Source organism: Simochromis diagramma, unplaced genomic scaffold (assembly GCF_900408965.1).
Source record: "Simochromis diagramma unplaced genomic scaffold, fSimDia1.1 OVJJ01000421.1, whole genome shotgun sequence".
Taxonomy (NCBI): Eukaryota; Metazoa; Chordata; class Actinopteri; order Cichliformes; family Cichlidae; genus Simochromis; species Simochromis diagramma.
The window spans coordinates 3607381-3634890 of record NW_024387250.1 but is presented as its reverse complement, the minus strand read 5'-3'; the positions used below and the strand labels follow the sequence as shown (position 1 = coordinate 3634890).

Genomic DNA, 27510 nt, shown 5'->3' with positions numbered 1-27510 from the left:
AGCTTGCCAGCGCCAATAGTGTGATTATGACAATAATGTGTGTGGGGAGAAATCAATGGTCTGACATTAGGGCTCTTAGTCAATAAAAGTCCTCCTTTTCTCTCCTTCTTCCCATCATCAGCTAAATCACTCTCAGACTGATAATGCGTATCTGTCCAGCGCACAGTAAGAAGATAAGGAAACAAGTTTATTGTTATGTATTTAATCTTTGATAACAATAAATTTAACTATTTTTTTCTGAAATATAGTCATTGTTGGAGACAGTAGGCTGGGTGCCAGTTTGCTTTCACTGTTGGAAACTGCTGCACAATCTGAACATGATATAACTCAGTGCAAGATTTCTCTACCATGTCGCTAAGACTCACTCACCTTGACTCTTCTTAAACACTTAAGTGATATTATTCATAGCGTATCCCTGCGTGTGCATTCAGACAAGAGGTTCTGATCACTTATCAGGTTTTCTATTGTGTGTGTGGCAGTGATTAATTCTCCTAATAATGGCCAGGCAGGGCCTTCTCCTCCACCTGTGTGTGTGTGTGTGTGTGTGTGTGACTCTGTGTGTGTGTGTGTCTGGGGGTAAGGAGTCTGATTTGATTAGTATAAATTGTGAGGAGCCTGCGGGTGTGTAAGGGCCCCATATGGTTTTTGGGCACTATGTCTCAGAGGGCCTGCAGAGGGGCCAACACATGGAGACAGCCAGGTGCATGCACTCGTGGTGAAATGAGGGGAGACAATAGAATTATCCACGCATTATCACAATGCAGTTAGCATTAGCTACAACCAGTACTGAAAGCAGCATGTGGGTTCACTTTGGCACTGGATGGAACACACACTGCTGGTAAAAAGGGGGCCGGGCCTGTTAAACCCCATCAATCAGTTCAGATAATGAAGTGTTCAACTGTGTCTTTTTAATAATGATTAAAATATGTGATTAAAATGATCAATCAAATAAGGCCTGAAGTGCCTGTGTTGCTGCCATGTCATGTCCTTAGAGATTGAGCGAGATGGGCGCTGATGTGGATTGTGCTCCTCACATGGGGTTTAATGTATATCTCCTACTCTATGCTCAATGAAATTCAGTTTGAAAGGATTTTACTGGCATGAAAGTTCAAAAGAACGAGTTAATTTCATTTTTATTTCATTTTTATTTATTTAAATGGGACAGTGCAATTTAACATAGTCCAAGTACAAAACATGAAACTGATGTAACACACATAAGTTTATAGCTGTTGCTAATTTTCAACAATTGTCCCTTGTTGGGCTTACAATCACAATACATACATTGTAAAGTACTTTACACAATAACAGCAGTATGAACATTAATGCAAGAACTCTTTCTCTCTTGCTGTAGGTAATCTCTAAGATGTGTGTCGTGATGGTGAGTGGCCTCAGAATCACAGAGGGTTTGCTGCTGTTTGGGAAGGAGAGCCTGCTCTTGTGTGAGGGATTCACCCTCAGCCCTGCTGGAGATGTTTGTTGCAGGAAGCACCACCCCAGCAGGTATAACTGTGCATGTTTACAGTTCTGCACACCATGGATCTTCACTTGTCGGTCATTCATCATCCTGTGTGTCTCTTTCTGCCAGTGTGAGGGATTCCTTTATTTCTACCATGCTAAATAAAGACCTGCCAGCAGCCAGTTGCAAATGCTGGCTGTATGAAGATATCAAGGAGGCACGCTTCATGCGTTTCCTTTTAGAGGTCAGACACCCATACACCTACAGATATCAACCACATTTGATCTTAAACTTCCTCTTCTGACACACATTTTATTTGCTCTTATCTTTGTGGAAAAGCGAATCTGATAGAATTTCTGTTTAAAGTGGGGGAAAATATGCACTTTAAAAAGGCTACTGTCCGTCTCTCTGTAACTGTAAGGATGATGCTATTGAGATCTTCATGAAAAACGGTCACTCAGCCTTCCTGGTATTCCTGAATAAAGACCATGTCTCTGCTTATAAAAGGTAACATATTTATATATACTGGATAATAAGAAAGATTTATTTTCAGCATTCTGATCTTTGTCTTTGGTCTTTTTCTCCCTACAGGTTGAGCAGAGTAGTGCCAGCCTTAAAGGGCAGAGGAGTTGCTGAGGTCATTGCTAATGCCAAGTAAGTGTCATGCGTTTCTTAGAACCACCCATAGGCAATATTTCAACAAATTTCTTTTTAATCATCAGTAGAAACATTAAGCTTACAAAAAATAGTCACAGCTTGATATAATGCACACGCCTATTAAATGCTGTGTGACTGACCTATCATTCCATCCTTTCCTGCTGTTTTGTTTTTTGATAAGTTGACATCAGGAGACCTGCTGGTCATTTGACTTGCACACATTCAAGGTTTTCTCGTAGTCTCCACAAATCCTGATTGACTGTAGCCACTGAGTTTGGTGCCACCAGGCCAGGAAATGCGCTTTTCTTTTTCTTTTCAGACATGCAACTATCTACTCCTCCTCCTTCTGCTTCCCTTCTCCTTCCTCTTCTCCCTTCCGCACCTCCTTTAATAAGCTTTTCCCTCTCTGCTTTACACCTTTTAAGGCAGGTCCTACACAAGCTGCTCTCATGGACCAGATACACATCCTCCTTATGCTCTGACTTTCCCTTCAGTAATGTCTCATCTTTCCTTTGATGGTATGATAGAGGATTTCGTTTCACATTCACCTTGGTGAGGTTGCGTAGGCCTTGCAGAAATTGTGGTAACTTTTTAAAGAGATTATCAAACAGGCCCAATTCTTGAAGATTTTCCAAGGCCACCAAAGTGAGAGGCAGGTCATCAAGCTGGTTCATTCCTAGATTGAGACTCTTCAGATTAGTCAGGGAGCCCAGGGTGGAGGGTAAACCTGAAAAGGTTAAGCAGTTGTTGGAGAGGTTTAGGTGTGTAAGTCCCCTATGGTTGCCGATGGACTCGGGCACAGACACTAGCTTGTTACTGTGTAGATCCAGCCATCTGAGTGATGACAAGTTCCCAAAGTTTTCTGGGAGTTTCTCTATGAGGTTACGGCTCAAGTCCAACTCGTCCACAAAGGTTAGCTTGAAGAGGCACTTTGGGAATATGGTTATTCCCATGTTGCTAAGAACGAGTCTACGCCGTCCATCTGGGGTCGTGCATATAGCCTTCTTTGCAGTTTTGAGGGTCACCTTTGTCCCTTTTGCTTCCTTTCTCTTGGGCATGGTACTGCAATGCACAGAGAATTACTGAACAAGTCAGTTTAAAATTTCAACTTGGCCTCCCTTTTGAGATTATTTCACCAAGAGACCAATTTACAATAATTTATCTAATCTACACCACCACACAGTACTCTAGCAAACAAAAGGGTTGTGAGTTTATGCGTAAAGATGTGAGCGTGTGTGTGCGTTGTGTGAGGCTGATGTGATTTATTCAAATACACGGGCTTATGTAGGCCTCGGGCGGTGGGGAAAGCATGCTCTCTGAGGAATGAGAGCTCGAACAGCGTGTGTGTCTCCATGAGTGTGCATGTATCGCAGTGTTGTGACTGCACTAGTGCGTGCTCACCCAGTGTTGCCCATGGGGGTATTTAAGAGCATGACTCTCTAATTAAGGCTAATGCTGGGGAACAATAGGAGAGAGGCGACACTGGGTAATACAGCAAAAACAAATGAGTGCTGATGCTCCCTCACCATTCAGTGGATTGCGTTGCTTGGCTCTTCTCAGGCAAGAAAAGTGTGTGCGTGTGACATATTGCCATGCAGGTGTGTTGACAGACATGGATGCGCTGTACTAGTGTGTGTGTGTGTGTGTGTGTGTGTGTGTGTGTGTGTGTGTGCGCGCGCAAAGAATCAAATCAGGACTTTGATAAATGATAGTTGGTGAGTGTTGGGAGTGTAATGAGGGCTTCGCTCTTCTCCCCTCCCTGTCTAAAAGAGCAAGGTGTGTGTGTGTCTGTTTGTGTCTGTGTTACACCCCAAGGCCCTCTCTCGCCTCATTCATCATCCTCAGGATGAGAGAGGTTATCCACTGGTGCTTGTTCCCATTATAACTCCTATAGAAAACTATTGCATGAAATTATTGCCTGCAATTAGATAACACGTACTGAGCCAAATGCAATGATTGATTTAGTGCAGTTTTACAAAATATTTGGTCAGGAGTTATTGGCGTTTGAAACGGACACACTTTAAGAGGCTCTTGATCATTTGAACTCATTTCCCACGTGCATCCTTATTTCATCTTTGAGTTGCCGTCTGTACTGTACTTTTAAGACTTTCATCCGCAGTTTGTTTTAGGTGCAATATGCCTTTAATTGCCAAGCCAAATGAAAGGACGGACAACAAGAAGCAACTAATCCTTACAGTATTTACAATTTAACAACAAAAAAAGCATGGCAGTACATCATATTGATCATAGGTCTCACTTGTAAATGAGACATTGAGTCTCAATGGGGCCACCTGTATAAATAAAGGTATTCGTCTAACAGTTTACAGTTTATAATTTTAGGGGTGTATAATGTCAAAACATAAATAACATATACATACCATGCTAATGCTAACATATAATTCTAGTTGTCTGACTTTTATTGAAATGTTTTAAGTATAACAACTTTAACACAGAAAACACTATTTTAGTTAGTGTTAGTCTAAGTTTGTTGTTGTTGTTGTTGTCTTGCTTCATGATCATCACTTGTTTCTGACCTGTGTGGCTATATAAGATTTCTCTTTTAAGTTCTAAATTTAGACAACAGTAGGTTATTTGTAAGGATAGCTTTAGAGCTTGGACTTGTACCACTTATTATCAAAATGGATGAAGGCAGGCACTTACCATATTTTTCCCTTTGGATTGTTGTTAATCAAGTGAAGAGCATTCCTTAAGCTTCTGTGAACTGGTTGCTCATCTCACAGTCTCTCACTTCTGTGCACAAAACAAAACACGTTTTATTGAGATGCAACACCTTCAAAGTACATTTACAATGATCAGTACAATTTGGTTGGTATGTAAAAGTTTTTGTGATTAAATGACAAGGAAAGACCATTCTTCTATATCAAAATTTTCCTTGCCTTCCTGATCTGAACGGGGATAGTTGAGGTTCTTCTTGTTTTATAACGTTACTTAGCAACTGGGCTGCTTGGCGCCTGGACTTTATTGCCCTGTTACTAGTCCACAGAGGAAGAGAGGAGATTTCAGGAGCAGTTGATCACTTTCCTTATTTAGATTAAGCACATTTAGGCAGGAGTATAATACTGAATAAAATGTTTAGCCACACTGTTATTTAGTATCTATTTTCTCAAGCCAGTCACACACTTTCTTGTAATTAGAGATAAGCAAACTGGTTTAGTTTCTTAAAAAGCAGCTTTTATTGTAGTGCCTGAAGAAATGGGGCAAATTCAGCATGTCTGTTCAAACATCAGTATCACCTGATATGGATCTGTCTGGAAATAAGCTGACATTTAGCAGTGAACAGCTAAAAGACTTTAAACAGTTGTTACTTTTTGTGACTTTTCTGTTTCCTTCTCACAAAGAGTGGAATCGGAACCTAAACAGGACAAATTGACCTGTCAGTATTGATATTTCCCAGTCAGTTATAAAAAATAACTATACAACAATACAATACCTAAATAAAGTAAAAACAGCTGACACCAAGTTAGATATTAACCGTTGTTTCTCATTGCTGGGAAACAGGAATTTCACAAGATGATGGTGCCCCTGTTGTCCAAGTAATCATCAACTTCTGTTAGGAAAAATGGTGCCACATGTCAAAACATGCCCTTCAAGTCATCAAATCTTCTTTCAAACATTCCAGTTTGCTGAAGTAGCTCCAAGTCAAAGAACCTAGTCTTAATTACCTCGTTTCCTCATCATGTGCTATATCCTTCACATGTCTGCTCACTATTTATGCTACATACTGTAGCTCACATCAGCCCCTTAACGGCTCCTGCAGCTGTGTACACACACTCTGTTTTCCAAGTTCGCTCACTCACCTCAGCTACGCTGCTGTTGCTGAACTCTGCTGTGCATACATTTAAACTGTGGTTGCTAGGCAACAAAGCAAGCAGGAAAACTTTGTGCTGATAGGCACTGCTCAGTGATCAGCTTCTGTTGCTAATTCAAAGTATTTTCTCTTGTTGTGCTTTAGAAAGACTCCTGTGGTTGAAAAGACGGCCCTTGGTAAATGGCAGGTAATGCATGTTACGATTTTCCATAAGTTGTTTGTGCTCACAGATTGTTTTGGGCAGACATCCATTGCCAATGTTGAAGGAGCAGCCAACAAAGTTGAATAAATGGCATTGATGTAATCCACTTTATTCTGAATTGACTTGTTTCTAAGTTGTATTTTTTTCTTGTCTGTCCTTTAGAAGGGGGAGATAAGTAACTTTGAGTACTTGATGCATTTGAATACGATCGCTGGGAGGACATACAATGACTTGATGCAGTATCCGGTTTTCCCCTGGATCATTGCTGACTACAAGTCAGAGGTAAACCTTACACATGACATCTCTGTCTTAAATATTGTCTCAAACTGTGGTTTTTCAAGGGTCCACAACCAAAAGCTAACGGGTCTGCAAAAGTAGGGATGGGTATTGATAAGATTTTCACGATTCCGATTCCATTTTCGATTCTGTTTAATGATTCGATTCTTTATCGATTCTCTTATCGATTCTTTTAAAAAAAAGGAGAACACTAAGTTCGATTAGCTTAGAACTTTGTTTTATATCTTCTCTTTGAACAAGATAGAAATTTACAAGTAACATGGCCTTACAAACCCAACAGTGAGATCTTAAGAGATCCAGCCTACGGCTCTTCAATGGGGTGTCACAGGGTCCCCAGGAAAAAAAAAAGTAAATGTAAAATAATAAAATAAATATTCTTCTGTAGCAATAACAAAGTATACCATAAATTATTCTGTAGCAATTACACAAGAATATCCAGTAATGTCCCTGCCTACAATTAAACACATTCACTTACCGAAAATCAGAGGCATCTGCTGCGGCAAATGGGTGCAAGCCTTTGACCACAAACTTAGTCTATGCTCGGTGACATTCGTCTATCCTGGCCTGAAAGGAGACGCTACCGGTAGACTGCAGCGAGAACTGCCAGCATCTGAGCCAGACAGACTCTGTCTGTCTCTCTCATCATGGTCACCTAAATGCACAGTAATGGCAGGTTTTGTAATAAGGCAGATTGCGAGGGTTAGTTGATTATTTACCTGCCGCATTAACAGGAGAGGACGTGCAAACGTTACCGCTGCTGCTGGGTTGAGATTCACGAGTCCGGAGCGGAATTAAAAACACGACATTCATTTAAGGTTATCACGTGTTTTGTGAGCAAATGCTTTTGCATATTCGCAGCGTTTCCTCCCTTAAATGAAATATCTACTTTTCAAGTACTGCAAGTTGCCTTGTTGTCATCCGTTCTCGTAAAGTATAACCAAACTTTTGAGCGTTTGAGCCGCTTTCGCGCCGTGTTTCCTGCCAGGTAAATGACGCTCCGCAACGTGGTGACGTCATTCGGGGCGACTGGAATCGATAAGGGAATCGTTTACAAAAATGGCAAACAATTCCAAGGAATTGAAACAGTGGGAACCGGTTCTCAACAAGAACCGGTTTTCGATACCCATCCCTATGCAAAAGATTTGCTCTAAATTGTAACAATTTACTCTATCAATCAAAAGTGGATCAATGAAGATGGGGATTGTTAATTCTAATTTTAAAAAAGCATTTTGTGTCCATTTTTATCCTTCCCTGCTGCAACTGCAACATGTCACATCAGGTGTCACTCATTTCTCTCAGGGTGAAACAAACCCTTCCTGCTGCTCTGTAGCTTGGCTTAGCAAGCTATCCAGTGAGCCTGGAGAAATATTTCAGTCGGCCCAAGTAATACCAAGTCCAGCTAAATTGGTCCAATAAATGTAAAGAGATCCTTGGAGGGAGGTGGGGTCAAAGACATGTGTCAAATGTATGATTTATCTGTGTCCTTCACAGATTCATGATTTGTCAAATCCTGCAACGTTCCGGGATTTGTCCAAGCCAATGGGAGCTCAAACAGAGAAAAGGAAACGGATGTTTATCCAGAGATATGAAGAAGTTGAAGGCAAAGAGAGTGAAGGTATCCATTTGGCTCAATTTTATTTACTTGTACTGCTTTATTCATGTCACTGTTAGTATCTTTAAAGTGATTTTCTCTAACAGACCTGACAGCACAATGCCACTACTGTACCCACTACTCCTCGGCCATTATTGTGGCATCCTTCCTTGTCAGGATGGAGCCATTTTCCCACACCTTCCAGGCGCTACAGGTGAGTCCAATAACAGAAATTTAACAAAATACTATTTGCATGTAGGAAAAAGTAGACCTTGTTACTGACATGTCTGTAAAAGTGGTTTAGATTAAAGATGATGACACACAAAGTATAAAATCCAAGACTTTTCATTTGGCAGTCACATTTTTGCTAGTTAGGCATCATAACTTCACATTATTATTAAAGTCCAGAATTTGACCAATTGGAGCAACTCTAGCAGCAAAAAGAAATATTAACCATTTTGCAGAGGTTCATGTCATTGCTGTGGAGTGCTGTGGCTCATAAGACTGAAAACATGCAAAATTTCTTGTGGTTGATAAGGTTACAGCATAAATGAGATCATTAAAGAAGTTATGTCTTAATTTGTCAGATGAAATGACGGGGAAAGTTGTGTTCAGTATGTTTTAGTAACCCACAGGGCTTTCTGCAAACCCTGTGCTTTCGATGCCCACTGGCATTCATCACATTGTCATTTTTATTTATTTTTTTTTTTTAAATGTAATCTTGCTATTAATATGAAACTAATGTGAGCTATTTTCAGCTGTCCAGATCCCATTTTAATGCTGTTTTTGGTACAAAAACAGATTATAAGGATATTTTAATATATATGCAAATAATTACACATAGCGTCCAAAAGAAGCCAGTGGAAATAGCCACAGATGTTACCAATTTACAACACAGCATCCAGTTGATTATAATGAAAAGGCATGCATATTTGATAGTCAGAATAAAACAATAAAGATGTTGAATTAGGAAGCCTTTTTGTCTTCTGAAGCACATAATGGGTGTGTAGTAATATCCATAACTGGATTTACATCTCTAACCCAGTTTACCAGTATATATGCTATTTTCATTCATTGAGGTAATTGTTTTACTCTAAATTACATTCACTCTCATGAGATTCGCATCACAGATGATGGAATTTTACAGAAAGATGAAAAGCTTTCTTCTAATGGTAGCAAATATTCTGTGCTTACATAATACAATAAAGAACATAAAATATGATTCTCTGCACTGTATCAGGCAGACTGCTTTATTAATATGCCCAAAGAAAAGTTTATCTCAGTGATGTTCTGCGGGTCTGACAGGGTTTTGTCTGCTCTCCTCACAGGGAGGGTTTGATATCCCAGAGCGGATGTTTTACAGTATAAAGAAAGAGTGGGAGTCTGCCTCAAGAGACAACATGGGGGACGTCAGAGAGCTGATCCCGGAGTTCTTCTACCTGCCAGACTTCCTGATCAACTCCAACCAAATCCAGCTAGGTCAGCTTTTTGAATCCTCTGTGTACCTAATGTTCGTAAATGAAAACAAAAGAATGTAAAGTGATTATTTCAGACTTCCCTACCCTGTCTCTTGTTTTTTTGTTTTGTTTGTTTTGTTTCTGCGAGGTCAGAATGTATACTGTATTTTGTACTGTATGTCCTCAGTCATATATGCTACATACAATCAGCAGTCACTTTATCAGGTGTACCTTGCTAGTAAAGGGTTGGACCTCTTTTGCCTTCTGTGCTGCCTTCATCATGGCATACATTCAACAAGGTGCTGACCTTGTTGAAAACACCAAATATTGACATGAAGTTGCTGCACAATTGTTTGCTGCCCATCCTGTTCTGGTGACGTTTGACTACAGTCTGTGTGCCCACATACACCCAATTGCTATCATGTCATTGGCTTTTTGGATATTTGCATTAATAAGCAGTTGAACAGGTATATCTAATGAAATGGCCAGTGTATTTTCATCATGTTGGTGATTAAGCAATGATTCAAATGATTCAAATTAAAACTTTTTATTTTTATGAGAGGAACTCCATGTGGAGTAGATGTCCTGATTGGATTCTGAAGCACTCTACGTTAATTTGCATATGAGTGATCAACGATATTGCAGAATTTGCTATAACTATTCTTCTAAGCTTCTGGATAATAAGCTGCATAAGTGATAACAGATATGAAGCATCCAAAGAAATGGTGTGAAATTTAATCAAATAATTTCTTTATAATTCTTTTGTTGCTTAACTGATGAACTAATTGGCTTAATTTGAATGAAAGACGATACAGTAGAAACTGCACATGTATCCCACAGACTGACTGATTAGGTTTTGCATACATTTGTTCATGGTAATGAGGGAACATATAACAGATCACACCACAGTGGTTTGCTGGAGTGTTTGTTGGCCATCAATGAAGGTGTGGCACAGAATAATAAGCTATATTAATCTCTGGCCTGTTCGTATTACAGTCATGTCGTTGGTCTTTCTTTATTTGGCAATAAAAATATATAGTATGCCACATGAGGATACCACTTTTTTCCCTTTCTTTTTTTTTTAATCAGAAAGGCCTTAAAAAACATTTGCAAAGCCAATTTGATTGTATATTATGTTTCTTGGCACATTTTCGCCAGTTGGTGTCAGTCAGTGTAATTGCATGAAGCCGTTGGCAATATTGTGAATGGCATTATTCAAGTGTTAATTCATGTATATGTGTGTCTGTGCACACAAATGACATGCAAACAAAAACAGTATTCACTAATTAAAACACTGCTTCACCAGTGGCTCCTCTTGATTTCTTTTTCCTACACAGTTCACGTAGCCAATAATGCATATGTGTGTCTTTTTAGGCTGTATGGAAGATGGCACAGCTCTGGGAGATGTCGAGCTACCTCCATGGGCAAAAGGTGACCCCCAGGAGTTCATTAGAATCCATCGAGAGGTCAGTGACACCTAGACTTTCCCCTCCAAACCGCTAGCCTGGCCTGTTGTGTACCCTGACTTATTTACCCACAACACCTAATAATGATAGTCATTACCGGCTGATGTATACAGAAGATTCACTGTATTAAGTATCTCCACACATACATTCACTACATGTGTGGCACTGTAATAGTGTAGGTTGCAGTTTGTTGTTCATATCACAGATGTTGGTCAGTTCAGTAAATTCTCAGAAGGCAGTTTTGTCTCGCTGAGTTTGGTTCAGTTATGTTCTTGTGGTACTAACTGTTAGTCAAGTATAATGACCAGTTGTTTTCCTATACAGAAGATGCATAAAAAGGCATTTATCTGAAGCTTAGATGACAGACAATACAGGACAACAAGCCTATTTTAACAGGATTCGGGGAACACATACGACTCTCTCTTTTTCATAATGTCATTATTTCTGCCAGTTGTTGATTGGTTGAATATTCTCACTATCTTCCTTCTTCTTTTTTTCCCCAGCTTACCCTCATCTATCCCTCTGTGGGGTTATTGTACCCGTCTGTTCATTTTCTTTCTGTTTCTACATGATGACCCTCCCTTTTTCCATTCCTGGGGCATATGTGATGGTTATCACTCTGTAATCTACTGAACTACTCTTATTGCCTACCATTCTCATAAAATTAGTGACTTTAGAAGATTTTTTTTTTTTCTTCCACAGACAAATTAACTCAGGACAATATATCCTTGTTATGATACTTTTTTTCTTTTTTTCCACCTTTCTGTTCATCCAGGACGTGTTTATTAAAATGTGGCGCTAGGATATAGCTGGTTATAATGCCCACTTTTCCTCATTAACTCTTCAAAACCAATCTCTGGCTAATTCAACCCAAATCATTCTTTAATTGTAACATGAAGATATGCTCATAACACAGCTGTTCGGTCTCTTGCTGTCCTGGACTTCTAAATTGACTTTTGGAAGGAATTGTAGGGTACCTTAATAATTTGATTGGCTGTACAGTCTTAGAAGTTTTGTGCATTGGTGTCATATTAGCAGTTTGACTGATGGTTTGGGGACCACAATAATAACGAGTGCTAAACACTGCTGTGTTTTTTTTTTTTTTTTTTTTTTTTTTTTTTTAAAAGACTGTTGTATGCATGTTTTAATAGCTTTATAATATTATTTGACTAGATGGCTTTAGTTTGTGCAACAATCTCCTGCTCTGTTTGCTTTAGGCACTGGAAAGTGACTATGTGAGCGCCAACCTACACCTGTGGATCGATCTGATTTTTGGACATCGGCAACGAGGTCAAGCTGCAATAGAAAGTGTGAACACGTACCACCCTTACTTCTACCCCCAGAAACGCTGGCAGGACACTAAAGACCCTGTCATCAAGAGCACAATCTTGGGATATATCAGCAACTTTGGACAAGTTCCCAAACAGGTTTTAAAAAAAAAAATGATGATGATAATAATAATGTGACGATGAATTAGTGTAATTGGAGTATATTTACTGTATTATGTATTTCCCATAGCTCTTCATCAAGCCCCATCCGCCTCGCAGTGGCTCTAAGAAAGAAGTGTCATCAACACATCAGCCAACTCCATTTTATTTCAAACTGGATAAGCTAAAGACCCCTGCGCAACCATTCAGAGGTATAACTAAACACAAAGATGTTCAGAGAATATGAAACATATCTTAGAGGATTTCTGGCTTCCTGCCCCTCAAAAGCTTTTTTTCCCCCTTCTTTGCTTTTCCTTTCTTTTCTTTCTTCCTTAAAATAAAAAATCTTTATTGTAAGCTGCTTTGTTGCTACAGGCCTTGGTTTCATATTTGGTGTAATTGCGGCAAAACTGTCAAACTATTCTAGTCTTCAAACTATGGTATAAGATAAAAACAAATCGTAATACAGCCTCATGAATGATACACATTAAACACTTACTGCTATTTTATGCTGAGTAAACTAAATTGAATCAATTATAGTGATCTTCGTTGTTTTGCATTGTTCCACCTTTATTTTATTCCCTACTATTTGATGTTGGTTATTATACACCGGATGTGCCCAAATCTTAAGGGAATCATTGAAATGGAGTGAGAATGCCCATAGATTAATTTACACTACAGAAAGATAGAAGCTATCTGTTAGAGCTACAATATGGAGATGACTCTGCTGCTGAGCCCTACTTAATAATCGGAATATCCCTATAGGCCCACTGAGGGATAGGAGATGAATCTGCGAATGCTCAGGGAGAGATTCCTGCATATTACATTTCATATTAAATCTTAGAGTGTCTGATCTGATCAATAAGCAGATAGAGATGAATAGGACGAGGAACACTAAGAACGAATGCAGACAGAGCTTCTTTCTGGGGATTATAGAAGCAGAACTGGCAATCGGATGTAATGATTTTGCCTCTTCCTGCATGAATAGGTCAGTTACAAGCGCAATCACTGCCTTACCCCCAGATGCAGGTGCCCCCTAGGACCAAGCCTCAGCTCGTAACCATGAGGATGGCTGTTTTAATTGCCCTGTTTTTCTGTTCTCTCTTTAATGAAACACTGTACAAGTTTACTGAGATACGAAACTCTTTAATATGATATTTTTGAAGAGCTATTATCTTTATTACAGGTACACGTAATATAGAAAAAGGTCATCTTCTTTACTTTCTTTTTTTTCTTTTTCTTTTTTTTAAGACTATAACATTTTTGTGTTGGGTTTGACAAGTTATATATACTGTTCTAAATATTACTGTAGAGCTGTCAAGAGGCCCGGTAGGTCAGATACTGTGCTTGGAAAAAGAGGTCTTGGTTCTGGAGAAAAACCAGCTCCTCCTGTCACCGCTACTGTGCTGCTTCTTCAGCTGGGGATTTCCTGACAACAGTTGTGCCTTTGGAAACCATGCCACAGAAAAGGTATTATGTAATGTCAATGCATTTTACACATTTCCATAACTACTGGGCTTCAAATCAAAATTGGAAGGAAGTGAGTGCAAATTAGGCAGAGACCTGTTATGCTAAGTAATTAACAGTGTCATTAATTTACCCTAAGTTTTTTTTCTTTTTTAAAAATCTGCTGAGCGCACACACACTACTGTATTATGCGAGTCTGCTGGTTTCTTCACAACTTTAAATTGTTTTGATTTGTCATACCTGCCAATTCCATCCCCTTGATTTGTGCCAGGGGTCTCCAACTCTAGTTCTTCAGAGCTACTGTCCTGCAGCTTTAGATGCATCCCTACTCCAACACAGCTGAATCAGATTCTTGAATTACCTGTTCAGCATGCCATCAAGTTTACTACCACTTTTATGTGTTATGATTGTCATGGTTTTTATATTTAATACGTGCTGGGTCCTTTCTCTTTTCCCTCTCCCATCTCCTATGTTATTTTGTCAAACACCTTGGTATACCCTTGGTTTTGTGTGCTTTATAAATAGAGTTGTTTATTATTATTATTATTATTATTATTATTATTATTATTATTATTATTATTATTATTATTATTATTATTATCATCATTAAGTTTGGTAAAGGCCTAGTAACAAGCCATTCATTTGATTTTGGTGTGTTGGAGCATGGATGCACCTTAAAGCTGCAGGACTACAACTGTATTCTTTTGAGCAAGTTAAAGTGTGTTTAATGTTAAATAGTTTTTAGTTGATGCTCATTAAACTTCAGCTCAGATTTTATCATAACATAGTGTAATTCTAAACACTTTATGTATGTCGACTTCTAGACGTTTGCAGTGTGTGAGAGTTTATGTGACTGGGGAGACATATTGTGCGCCGCCTGTCCCAATGTGACCACCGTCATCACTGCAGGAACCAGCACTGTCGTTTGTGTGTGGGATGTGGCAGTCACTAAGGATAAACTCACTCACATGAAACTCAGACAGGTTTGTCTGTCCAAATGTTTGTATGCTCTTGAAATGTAACAGTATTGTTGACAACTTATTTGCACACACACACACACGCGCACTAATACTGACCCCACTGTCCTTCACAGCCGTTATATGGTCATACGGATGCAGTGGTGTGTCTCGCTGTGTCTGAGGTCCACAGCATAATAGTGAGCGGCTCTCATGACCTCACCTGTATCCTGTGGGACTTGGAAGAGCTAAGTTATATCACTCAGTTAGCAGGACACACAACCATCGTCTCTGCACTGGCTATCAATGATCTAACTGTAAGTCCACCTTCTGGGTCCCCTTCTTTCCACTGCTCTGTCTCTCCTGCTCTTTTCCTCCTGTCCTTTGAATTTTTTGGCTCACTGTCGTCACGTTGTTCCTCTTCACTCATCTCGCAGCATGAGGAAGGGAGGGTTCTCACTGTTAACAGCATCAATATCCTGTTTGTGTGTGTTCCTCTCCTTTTGTTCCCTCTTTCTGTCTGTATGTCTGCACACCTGAACGTCAACACTATGTTAATATGTCCAAGGGAGAGATTGTGTCATGTGCTGGACCGCAACTCTACCTGTGGACCATGAAGGGCCAGCTGTTGACCTGCACTGACACTTCCTGTGGGCCTCAGTCAAACATCCTGTGCATCAGCTTTACACAGAGACACGAGTGGGATTCCAGGAATGTCATCATCACAGGCTGTGAGGATGGCATTATACGGGTGAGTTTTGTTTTTGTTTTTTCATGCAGGTAAATAACATAATGGTTGTGTGTATGATGTAGAATGTTTTTGTTGTTGTTGTTGTTGTTAATGCTATCACAATTCTCTATAGCTCCTAATAGATCAGTGGGAGTGTTTCTGTACAGTATTCAACTGTGGCAGTCATTACTTTGGTATTAGCCTTGCTGGTACCAGCTTGGGTGTCCATCAAAGTATTAATAACAGTATATGAGTTGTGTGCAGTGTGTGACTGTTTTTTGCTTAAGATTAATATAAGCATGTGTTGCCTTTCTGCAATCGAAGCTGCAAACAGTAAATTGTGCATCACTTTGGAGTGGGTGCCCATGCCACGTGGACAGCACGCACACATAAACAGTATTATTACGTTGTGTGTGTGTGTGTGCGTATGTGCATGCATGTTGGTGCATATATGAGTGTGTTTGTTATTATCTTGAATTATATTTATGATTTTGTTACTCGTTATGTGTCTCTCATACAGATATGGAGGGCAGAGTACACCAGAACACAATTACCTGGCCCTCCAGAAGAGCCTGTGTCCCCAGGGCAAGACCAAACAGAGAGAGACGGTAATGGCAGAACGATGGGATATACATGCAGGTGTTGTGTTCATAATAAAATGAATAAGAGTGGTCGACAATAACAAAACTGTGAAACCAACTGAAAAGCAACTGCACACAAAGACCATCATTATTTATAGTGTTTTTAAAAAAAAAAAAGAAGACGAAGAAAGAACCATTGCGATCTAATTAGATAAATTCTTAAGTGAGATGATTATTTTTAACCGCTCATCTCAGAGCTAGACAGTGTGGTTTCCAGATGAGAGCTTGTAATGTTCATCCTATCCCTCACTAGCATTAGGGCTAGCAGGAATTATGTAGTTATAAAGTTATTAAACATAGAGGCAGTAAACACTGATGAGTAATTTTGCTGACGTGTGTGAGCGTGTATAATTTAGAAAGCAATAATACCCAGATCCAATTTGGCATACGTTGGTTACAGCCTCGCGTCACCTCATAGGAGTATTATGCTTTCCAATTACATTGAGACAAGTTTTTACGTAACACTGAAGCATTTATATTTGAGGGCTTTTTCTCCCTTTTGCAGCCTGCTGACTGCAGATGGACACGCGCTTAATACACTCTGAATTTTTTTTTTTTTTTTGGTTTTTGGGGTGGGGAGGACCACTGAGGTTCTGATTTCAGGCGGGGTGGACAACTGCCCTGTAATTCACTATTAAGTAGATGCTAATGTATTCTCATGAATCCACAGTGAGCAACGCCAGCCAGGCTAAAGGCTGGGAGAGACATCTGGTGTTACATCAAGAGCTGAACAGAAGTCAAGCTGTGTCACAGCGGCGCTACAAAAATAATCCAGCCATCACAGCGCTGGCTATGTCCAGGTACAGTAAATAAAAAGCACCCACTCATAGGAATGCCAGCTGGGGTTTAGTTTCTGTTTATTACTGTACTTTAAACTTTATTCATCTCTGTGTTCGAAGAAAAATAGTATGAGTTTATATTTAATTATATGCAGTATTTGAAAGCTTCTAATTCTCTTTGTATGTATATCACTGCATGCTTTACAGCACAACACTGCATTTCTCTTGCTGTATTCTTTGCAGGACTCATGCTACTCTGTTGGCAGGCGATGCCTGGGGCCAAGTTTTCACCTGGACGTGTGAGTGAAAACACAATTTCTGCACGCCCTTTATCCTCCCAGAGAGACTCTGATGGGAAATTCATTAGTATCTCAGGTCTGACTGCAGCTGAGCAGAAGTGGTGTGTGTGTGTGTGTGTGTGTCTGTGTGTGTGTCTGTGTGTGTGTGTGTGTGTGTGTGTGTGTGTGTGTGTGTGTGTATTTTCTCAGAAAACAGTGTTACAACATTTGATGCATTTAGACGAAACATGACTTTTACCTTCTACACAAATATTTAATTTTGTATTTTTCTGTGTGTAAATACAGAATTTCAGTATATTTGAATAAAATTATTGATAGACACTTGCCAAAACCTTTTTCTGCTGGTCTCCTTGATTTTTGACTGAATTCTGTGTTGGATTTAATTTAATTTAATTTAATTCAGGGTTAAACCAGAAGGACACTGGCTAAATTTTTCCAGAGTTGGTGGAAGGATTCGGATGAGAGAAACACTCGTACAGTCATTTAAATGGACCCTTACTGCTTTAGCAGAGCTTTCTAGGGCCCACAGCAGAAGCCTGTGGTTGAAATGGGCACTGCTAAACTGAACATGAGAAGGAGTGTATGAATGATGACCAGGGGCATGTGCGCTTCATAAACTGTTCCTGAGAAATGCAGCTTTTTCACTTAAACATTTCTGAGAAAAACTGCAAGTCAAGCAAACACTGTTGTGAAGAGACAAATAAGTCAGCGTTTAATCATGTAAGCGTTGTAATGTTTTGGTCTGGTAAATGTTTGTGGCAAGAAAAATTCAGGCTGTTTAGTTTGATGCGAATAGTTTGCTGGCTTTACTATTTTGAGTTTCACAATGTGCTTTCATTTTGCTTTGTAATACGGTATTTATGAGGGTTTTTTTGGACAGCCCTTTTTGTACCACTACCCGCCTTAAATTTTCTGTGATCATATTATGTCTATAATGGGTGATTTTAAGTGTGTGTGTGTGTGTGTGTGTGTGTCCCCAAAGATATTAGACACCAAATAAACAGAGTATCTGACAAATTTCACAAGATGTGGTATGAAACTCGTCCCAACTTGCAGATGAAAAGTGTAATTGCAACATTATCACACTTGCACTCCAGTGAATAAGTGGGCATGTTAGGCTGTTGATTGTGGAGGTTTGTTTGCTTTCTGTCTCCTACTTGCTCTCTCATGCACATGCCCCACTCCTCTCTATCATAAAGGAAGAGGTCTCTCTCTTTAACCTTTGTGTGTGTGGCTAATTGTGCTAAGTGGAGTAGCTTAATAGAGTGGAAAATAGTCCTCATAATTTTCCCAGAGAGCTAGCAGTGACCTTCTCTAAAGACAACGGCTATCTCCATTCTCTCTACATCGCTGGTTTTATGATATGAAATGTCAAACCATTGGGTTCCTCAGAATAATTAAATCAAATAAATTATTGCACCTAGGCAGAACCATCTTGTAGCCTAACCCAATTATAATGCACTGTAAAGCTAATTATTAACCATGATTACAATTAGTCTAATTTGAATAAATGTAGTCATTAGTGAGTTCATTCAAGTCAGTGAGTATGAACTGTGGGGGATGATGGTCTCTCTCAATCTCTCCCACTCACCAAGGGAAAGGTGTGGATTTGCATCATTCTCTTCCTCCATCTTTATCCAATTTTTCACACAGTGACCTTCACAAAATGGCCTGCACCCTTCACCTTTCCTGAGCTTTATGTCTGCTGCTTCTAAGATTTATATTTGCTATTTATGCTTGTGCCACAGTGAGTACACTTTGAAATTAGAGGCACTTTGTGCTGTTTCTATTCTTTCTACTATTTTATTAGGAATCATGCATGTTTATTGTTGATGGATGAGAAGATTGATACGTATATTAGATTGTTAGCTTAGCATAAATACTGGAAACTGTTGGTCTGCCTTTTGTCTGAAGGTGGCAAAGTATTGGATCCATTACACCAGTTTATTAAATTTTTCATCTTATCCATGCTATTGTGTTAATATAGACCAGAGACATGATAGCGTCACGCAGTCAGCTGCACATCCATGATCAGAATCTCCGGTTTCACCACATGCCCAAAGTGCACCGTTGGGTTGAACTCGATTTGATCTTTGTACCATGTTGGAAGCAGCTATCAGAAGATGGGTACGCTGTGATCATAAAGGCATTGGCATGCTCAGCAACAACACAAGAAAATCTCTTCCATGCCGTTACACCAGCAGCAGCAAACTCGAATCATTGATCCAAGACAGGATGAAGACATGCTTTCGTCTTTTTTGCACCAAATTCTGAGTCTTCTATCTAAATGTTGCAGGACAAATTGAGACTCATGAGACCAGGCAACTTTCTTCAAATCTTCTGTTGTGCAATTTTGGTTAGCCCCTATGAATTGCAGCCTCAGTTTCCTGTTCATAGCCAACAGGAGTGGCTGCTTCAGCATTCAGAAACGCTTTTCTGTGCACCTTAGTGTGAAGCAGTCTGTCTGTTCTCCAAACTCAACAAGGCATTTTGACCACAAGAAGTGCTGTTCACCTTTTTTTCCCCCTCTCTTAGCCGTTCTCTGTAAACCCTAGAGACAGTTGTATGGTTTCAATCTTGTGTAACTTTCATCATTAGACGCAGAAAGGACATTTCCCAACTTTGAAAGATTATCAAACATTCCTGTTATGTTTGTATATGTGTCTAAAATTTCCAGATTTGTAAGCAAAGTGGAATCCACCCTTCTTTAGAGAAAAGATGCACTTAAAAACTGTATTTACAGAAATCAAACACTGTACTCTTTAGCATCTCTTAATATGATGTATTAGTACTGTAATCATAAATGCATTTCAAAACTGACTTTTACAGTGCCTTATTGCACTGCAGTAAGAGAGCCTGGACAACAGTTTCTTCCCACACAGTCTCCTGAGTTTATAAAGAATAGTTAACGGTAAGAGCATTCTATAAACATCTGGCTCACAGGCCAGTGATGCCAACAAACAAAGAAACAAAGTTATGAGACCCGAAGCTGCTGTGCTGGAACTGAACACAGCAAGCACAAGCCTCCCATTTACCCACACATGGCATTCTTGCATCCAAAAAAGAAAACCAATGTCATACTAACAGTTCATAAATATAGTCCTTCGGCTGCTGCACGGTTCCGATCGGAGAGCTGGATCTCTGCAGGAGGTACCAAGCTTACATGTTTACAGGTATTTCTCCTGGAAGAGGATCTGAGCATAGACTGTGTCGGGGCTGGAGGGTGTGGGGTCGGGGGTGGAAGGGACCGGGGGCTCCTGTCTTGGTCGGACAAGCTCCAGCTCTGCATATGTCAGGCTTTCTTCCTGTGATATTCGAGGCTAGAGGAGAGAGGAATTGGGTAAAAGTAAGTTCAGCTACAAAAAAAGAATTGTTGCAGTATAATATGTGCAACAATTTCAGAATTTACAACTGGAAAAACAGTCACAGACAACTGTAACTGTCAGCATTTCATCTTGTCAGCAAATTGTAGTTTTTGTCAACTTCCATGGTAAACATCTTTTCTGTTTCCCAGCAGCAGAATCTGTTTACGTTGTTTTCAGGACCTCTTGGAACATTTAGTTTACCCGGAAAACATTTGGTACAACAGGAGCCCTATCCAAAATCCTCAGATCCTCCTGGCTGCACTAATCTAATCAGCATGTTCGTGCTAAAGAAAAGCTCACATCTCCAGTGCTTCGTTTCAGTACAAAATTACAAGAACGCCATTAGACGAAATACTGATGATGCTTAGTTTGAGTAGTTTTCTTCTGTACACACTTGTTTGACACTTTTATTGAAGATATAAAACCAATGAAGCACTATAAATAAATAATTGTGTTTCAGAAGCAATAAAGCTAAATAGAATTATCAAGCTCATAACTGAATGAAGACATGGCAATAAACTGCTGTAGACAATCATGCAGTCGTGAGACAAATTCCCTCTTGCATGCATCTCAATAACAACTGTGCTCACGGAAAAAAATCTTTTCGAAACATTAATAAATACATTCTAAAGGTATTAAGTACCTATGTTTCATAACTGATCTTCATAGTTTTAGTTCACATAGGTTTTGTGCTTGAAGGAAGAGACTTACAGTGGCAGATCTCCTTGGCTGAGTCTTCAACCTTCTGGGCTTTCGAGGTCTCTTTGCAGCAACGGGCACTGAAAACAGAGACAACCTTAATTGACTCAAAATAGCAGCCAGGAGGAATGAACTGGCAAATATTAAATTGTGGTTGAAGTCAAAATTGTCCTTCACAAGCACTTTGTGTTAAACCTAATCACAGTGTTGTTTAAAAACTGATGTAAATGCTTTCTTCTGCTGTTTTCAGTGACAGTGTTCATTTAATTTGTAACACACTAGGCAGGAATTTCACATTCTCTGACTGTTTTTGTGCAAGCTTAATTCCTGCTTTTCTGCTTGCTGACAATTTACTGTAATTTACTGTTCTTTGCCAAATTCCTGCTCTTGGGGCTAGGGCCTCTCACGCCACTCTGTGACTCTGGTACCTCTAGTATGTTTCATCTTAGGTTTAAAAGCTGAAATCTTTATATTTTACTTTGTGAAGGACTCTGCAGGACATTTTACCTTTGGCTGGTATGTGCAGTGGAGGCTCTTCAGGTAGCTTAGGTGGCGCTACTGCTTGTGTTCGGTCGGTTTTCTGTCTCATGTCTCTCCTTTGTGCACTTGGGGAGGAACTGGAGCAACTACTAGAGCTTGTTACAGTCTCTCCTGAGCTGTAAGGAGTAGATAAAGTTGATCTTAATTTATATTAAAGCTAAAAAATACTCTTTTAAAAATGTGCAAATAAATAGACATTAAAAAATACTTCTGAAGCTCAACATAATGTTTGTTTGTTTTGCATATATATAATTGGCAAATACTGTGTTTGCCCCCCCACACACACACACACACACACACACACACACACACACACACACACACACACACACACACACACACACACACACACACACACACACACACACACACACTCCCCCAGCTTTCTGATTTCTAAATAAAGAACATACTAGTACCTGCTTTCTGGACATTTGACCAGAGGGTAACTGGCTGTAGAGAAAGAAGCAATAAAGACAAACATTTGATGTGACGGTTTGTTTTAGATACAAAAGTGGGAAACATAAAGCCATAAATCTACGGTTGCTTTGGGAAAACAAGTGGTTTTACATTTGAGCCTGTGTCTTCTGTAGAGGTACTGGCAGATTAGGACGAGAGTGAATAGGAAGATGGACAGCAGGCCCAGTGAGCAGATCAGCACAGCACACAGATACACATCTAAAAACAGAGACATCAGAATAGAATAAGCTTTATTTAAGCAAGATGTGTAAATGAGACAGAATTAGGAATAGAGCTGAGAACAGTACCTGCAAACAAAAGCCACAATCCTTCACTTCTACCATCCTCGGGTGTAAAGTGCACTGTAGAAACAGACATTTTAAAATGTCATCAGAAACTGTACATAAAAGATGGAAACTGTGCCCAGACTGAGTATCTTTATATTTGTTGATGTCTGAGGGCTGTGGCCCTGTACAACAAACCCCAGTGGTTCTTGGAAATATCCAAACCACTGTCATAAAGGGAGAGTCTGCTTCACCTTCAGCCAAACACAACATTAACACACACACATACATATATCAGCTGTGTTGCTGTTCTTGGACCATGTTTGGGGGTTCCCCATTGTTCCACATATCAGCTATCAACAGTGTTCTTTGTCCTTATTAACTAAGGGAAAAAAAACAAGGGAGCTGTCACTGATTTTGTACAGGTCAGGGGTATTTAGGGAGAGGTTGAGGAGAGTGAAGACTGTCTCTGCTCTCCATAATGAGATTTTAATATGACTTTTCCACACAGGTTGATGCATATTGTAAGATATTAACTCTAATTGACTTTTAGCTTGTTTCCAGACCACTGAACTACATGCAAAATTGTCAATGTGTCTTCACTGTTCTGTTTCAGTAACACATAATTAATGTGCAACACTGTGGGTTAGGGAATCTTTCTAGGATGGAAAAAAGGCATAAAAAGTAAATAATCATGTTTTTGTTCTTCTTGAAATGGAAGAATTTATTTTCACAAATATTTTTCCAATTCATCAAATACAAAAGCTTGTTTTTAAAAATGCTCTTACCACATGCTATCTTTGCCATGAATATAAGTTTCTTTTAAGACTAATAAAGGTGCGATTGGCCAGGCTATCATGTCTTTGCACTGTTAAGCTAAGATAAAGACTTGTGAAGCAGGCAAACTTTACCAGTCTTGTTCACCAGACAAGGCGACAGTTACAATTGGCTGGAATCTGGGCTGAGGTTAACCACCAGTTAAACCGCACATCTGGTGAGAGCAAACACACTGAGGTCACCAGCTTCTCTGCAAGGGAGCTATTAAATGTAAACGCTCACTAAAAATGTTTCTACATCATATCAATAGTGATACGTTTATGTGAAATGTAAATACCCTATACCCCTGTTACACCATCAGGTCCAGATTTAGGCTTATCTGAGGTCTTTCAGCTGTGAAGGTAAATGTGGAAAACAAATTACCAACCACTGAAACTGGCAGCTCAGTGAACTTGAACACAGTGTCTAGAAAGTTTACCAGTTTAGAAAATCAGCACAAAGCAATCAAACTTTCTTATTAAAGGTCTGAAGCTGGGAACTAGATATAAAGAAGAGGTTGGAGTTTTGTGAATGAAAGTAGTCCATTGACCTCTTTAGGGTGTAGTCTTTGCTCTATGCCCTGCAGACTGAGATCTGCAGACTAAGGGGTTCCCTCAATATAATTTTTTTTTCCTCTTTGTTTACCCTCATAATGTCAGGTCTTCTGTTTCTGGTTCTGTGGTCAATGCATGGCGGAGATGCCTGAGGTTGTGTGGCTTCCTTAGTGGGACATTGCCCTGAATATAGGGCAGGGCGTTGTCAGGCTCTGTCTGACTCGAACCTCTGCGCTTTTCTTGCGTAAAACTATTGAAAGGTAAACTGAGTCACACACGGCCTCCTCAAAGTGGGGCAAAGCCTCATAAATCTCTAGTAAACCCCTTCACCCAGTGCATCTCACCGATGATCGGTCCAGTGTGTTGCACAGATAAAAATAAATATTGAAGAAATATTTATTACTTCATGTGATTTAAATGATTTCTTAACCCGTTTCTCTTTGTTTTGTTTGTTGATTTCTGCAAGACCATTGGCACACACTGAATAAGCTGCAACTAAACTCTCCAGTATTTTTTTTTTTTTTTTTTTTTTTCCTGAGGCTTGCATAAAAGTAAACCCAAAATGCTGACATCAGAGTTTTTGAACCCTGCCAGCTCAACAACACCCTACCTTTTACTCGTTACACGCACACAGGCAGGGATTTTGTTAAGTGTGGTTTGGCTGTGTGAGCTCATTGTTTTGAGATGGAAATGCCAGAGGACTGGGGTCGCACTCAAACATATAGGCATGACCGTCTGCAAATATTGCAAGTTTAAGTTAGACGACACATTTCTACACAATCTTTGTTTCTTAGTAGAAGAAAATCGTGGCCCTTCCTTAATTTGGTTGTTTTTATTTCCAGATAACTTGGTCGACGTTTTTACTAAAACGAATGTGGGCTAAGGGAATTCTTTGAAAAATAGCAGTCTGAAAATATTCTTTTTAATTATCTCCTGAAACAGTTTTATAGTTTTAATATGCAAATAAACAAACGGATCATCAGCTTAAATAAAGGTATTCATATACATATGATTACATGTGTTTATGAATACAGAACAATAACTAGGAACATTGACAAGTCTCAAGTCCTCAATTCTCAGCATCCACCTCATAAGTCAGATGAGTCCATGGGTCTGTATTTTAAGAAATATGGCACAGAGATGTGAGGGAATACATCTTTTTACCTGTCAGCTGTGTGGTGCTGGTACCATCGGAAGTGATTCTCCATATGTCTCTGTGTTTGCGGATCTCCTGAACTTTACAGCTGTAAAAACCCTGGTCCGACCCAGTCACGCTGAGAATCCGCAACTGGTACACCTCTCCCTCAGTTTTCTCGTGCAGATGAAACTTTGGTTGTGGGAAACGGTAGGTGTAGTTCCCATACAGCTTCCTTCTCCTTATGCCCATCTTTACAATCAGAAACTGCGGGTGGTCGAGTACGGGAGGAGAGTTGGGTGGAAGGGAAGCAGGAGGCACAGGAGTAGGAGTGGTTAGAGGAGAGAAGAACCAGTGAAGAATCAGGACACTGGTGGTCCTCTTCCTTTGAGATACCAGACAGGACAGTGTCAGGTTGTCGTTCTCTGTTGCCAAGACGACAGGCCCAGGGGTCACTGTCACATTAAGAGCATGGCATACCTCTGTTGACAAAAAAAACCCACAAACGCTTTTGGTTATATATGCACAAATGTATACAGCTTTCATTTTAATTCGATTTTTTAAATATATCATTTAGTTTCAATCTACTCAGTATGTTCCTTTTCCAAAATGTCTGCTTCTGTTACTGTGTAATACTTTCCGAGTAAGATATCTAGGTAAATGTGTGTCAGAATAAAATTAAATCAAACCATAAGCCTCACAGAACGCTTATATGACTCAATCCTTCTTTCGAAATTAGTAATAAACGAGTTAAAAGTTTGTTTGTCTGCTGTCACAGCTTCAAACAATCACTGGTTCCATTTGTGCATCTTCCCATGATTGTGTGTGTATTCACTCTCTTTTAGCAAGGAAGCGTAAAAGCACTGCGAAAGAAACAGCTAAAGTATGACTTTACTTTCCTGGATGTGCTCTTGGTTTAGTCTGCTGTGAGCCAGGGCAGAGACAAAGGGGTCTGGACACAATATGTGTGACCAGACAGGCAAAGAGTAGCTACAGGTGGGAAACATTCATCCTTGGTATGGAACAACCCAGAACAGGCAAGGAGAAACATGGAAGGAAAACAGGGACCATCTGGTCTTCCATGCTGCTTTTGCTTAATTTTTTCTTTTCTTTCTTTCTTTCTTTTTTTTTTTTTTTTTTTTTTTTTTTTTTTTGGTCTTGTTTGTTGGGGAATCTCCCTTAGGCTCTCTGGGGCTTGTCTAACACTATTTCATGTGGCAACAAAAGCAGCTGAAGTACTTCAAACAACATTATGCACAGCTGAAAAAATATATAGGACATAAAACACGAGTTGTAAGTCTGCTTCACAGCAGTTTTTAGGACACAAATTATATGTAAAAACTATACTGAGGTTTTCTCTGATCACAGATAACAAACCACCCTAACGCCACAACTGGTTGTTTTTTTTTTTTTGCTCTTTTTTTTTGTAAACAACTTTTCTGCACCACACTATTAACACAATAACAAATGCACTTGCAAATTGTGATTATTGTAGATATGATGACCTCTAGATGATAACTGTAGTTGTATGCTTTCTATTATTTTCTTACCAAAGGTCCATAATGCACTGAAACTTTGACGGTGGTGTGTGATGACAGCTCAAGTTACAACTCAGACACATATTGCCTCTTTTACGCCTGCTTGCTCACTTTCTCATTGCTGTATGCTGCGGTAAAGAAGGCACACTTACCTGTGACCAGAGCCTTAGTCAGGACAAGGATCACTACAGAGAAGTACATTTTCCACAGTCAGTGAATCCATAAACCCAGACAACTGCACAGCAACTTACACAAGCAGCTACATTCAAAACAGAGCCTGACTGCACAACCCACCAGAGCCCTTACCCACCATTAACTCTTCTCCTCTTTCTCCTCTTTTCTGTGTAATATGAAACAGTAAAGGCTCTGTTCCCACTTAGAAACTCCCACTCTCTCCCAGTACTCTCTGCCTCCCTCTCCCTGTGGCTGTCTCTCTCACTCTCTTTCTCTTGTGTGTCCTGCAAAACGTAGGAAATGTCATTTCCTGTGTTCCTGTGTTCTGAGTGTGTCCTGGACCGTGGCCCAAAACCCCCAGAACTCCAAAGTGATGGTCAAGTCTCGTGGTTTGTGTGCGCGCGTGTGTGTGACATTGTGTGCAGTTCTAAGAAGCATACACAGTAAACTGCTGAAAATGCATTTCCATCACCTCAGTCACCAGGAATAATGCTCATCTTGCATCTCGGAGTAAAGGCCAAATGCTGATGTTTATTTGTGTGAGGTTCATATTTTTGTGTATGTATGCATGTGTTTATGCATTTATGTCGAGGCACATTTGTCCCCGTGTGTGTGTGTGTGTGTGTGTGTGTGTGTGTGTGTGTGTGTGTGTGTGTGTCTGTCTGTGCTGGGACCTCTCCCAGCTGCTGGACAGA

General features: G+C 39.8%; 3 protein-coding genes across 10 annotated transcripts in view; 1 reads left to right on the top strand and 2 right to left on the bottom strand.

The window, feature by feature from the left end:
- wdfy4 (WDFY family member 4) overlaps positions 1-17585 on the top strand; it is a 39980-nt gene extending 22395 nt beyond the window's left edge. For all 5 annotated transcript variants that reach the window (XM_040001804.1, XM_040001807.1, XM_040001805.1 and 2 more), the window contains 19 exons: positions 1352-1500; positions 1586-1700; positions 1878-1963; positions 2048-2110; positions 6087-6129; positions 6307-6426; positions 7933-8056; positions 8140-8246; positions 9361-9511; positions 10864-10955; positions 12173-12382; positions 12474-12594; positions 13695-13852; positions 14674-14832; positions 14943-15122; positions 15374-15556; positions 16056-16143; positions 16847-16976; positions 17199-17585. In XM_040001804.1, the coding sequence (XP_039857738.1) occupies positions 1352-1500; positions 1586-1700; positions 1878-1963; positions 2048-2110; positions 6087-6129; positions 6307-6426; positions 7933-8056; positions 8140-8246; positions 9361-9511; positions 10864-10955; positions 12173-12382; positions 12474-12594; positions 13695-13852; positions 14674-14832; positions 14943-15122; positions 15374-15556; positions 16056-16143; positions 16847-16976; positions 17199-17262 (2343 nt within the window). In that variant the 3' untranslated portion in view covers positions 17263-17585. The remainder of the gene's footprint in view (positions 1-1351; positions 1501-1585; positions 1701-1877; positions 1964-2047; positions 2111-6086; positions 6130-6306; positions 6427-7932; positions 8057-8139; positions 8247-9360; positions 9512-10863; positions 10956-12172; positions 12383-12473; positions 12595-13694; positions 13853-14673; positions 14833-14942; positions 15123-15373; positions 15557-16055; positions 16144-16846; positions 16977-17198) is intronic.
- On the bottom strand, positions 2101-5990 carry lrrc18a (leucine rich repeat containing 18a). Of its 4 annotated transcripts, XM_040001928.1 has the most exons (4): positions 5797-5990; positions 5011-5106; positions 4775-4864; positions 2101-3175 (listed from the first exon to the last, which is right to left on the bottom strand). In XM_040001928.1, the coding sequence occupies exon 4, from the start codon at positions 3169-3171 to the stop codon at positions 2317-2319; it is 855 nt and encodes a 284-aa protein (XP_039857862.1). In that variant the 5' UTR covers positions 3172-3175; positions 4775-4864; positions 5011-5106; positions 5797-5990; the 3' UTR covers positions 2101-2316. The 4 variants fall into 4 exon arrangements, with proteins under 4 accessions (XP_039857862.1, XP_039857860.1, XP_039857863.1 ...); XM_040001926.1 differs by lacking the exon at positions 5011-5106; XM_040001929.1 differs by lacking the exon at positions 5011-5106 and having other exon boundaries at positions 5932-5979.
- Positions 17586-20021: 2436 nt separating the features above from the next.
- vstm4a (V-set and transmembrane domain containing 4a) lies at positions 20022-27112 on the bottom strand. The gene is made up of 8 exons (XM_040001908.1): positions 26794-27112; positions 25133-25585; positions 22623-22676; positions 22426-22533; positions 22275-22308; positions 21826-21974; positions 21331-21398; positions 20022-20574 (listed from the first exon to the last, which is right to left on the bottom strand). The coding sequence occupies exons 1-8, from the start codon at positions 26840-26842 to the stop codon at positions 20422-20424; spliced, it is 1068 nt and encodes a 355-aa protein (XP_039857842.1). The 5' UTR covers positions 26843-27112; the 3' UTR covers positions 20022-20421.
- Positions 27113-27510: the final 398 nt, after the last annotated feature.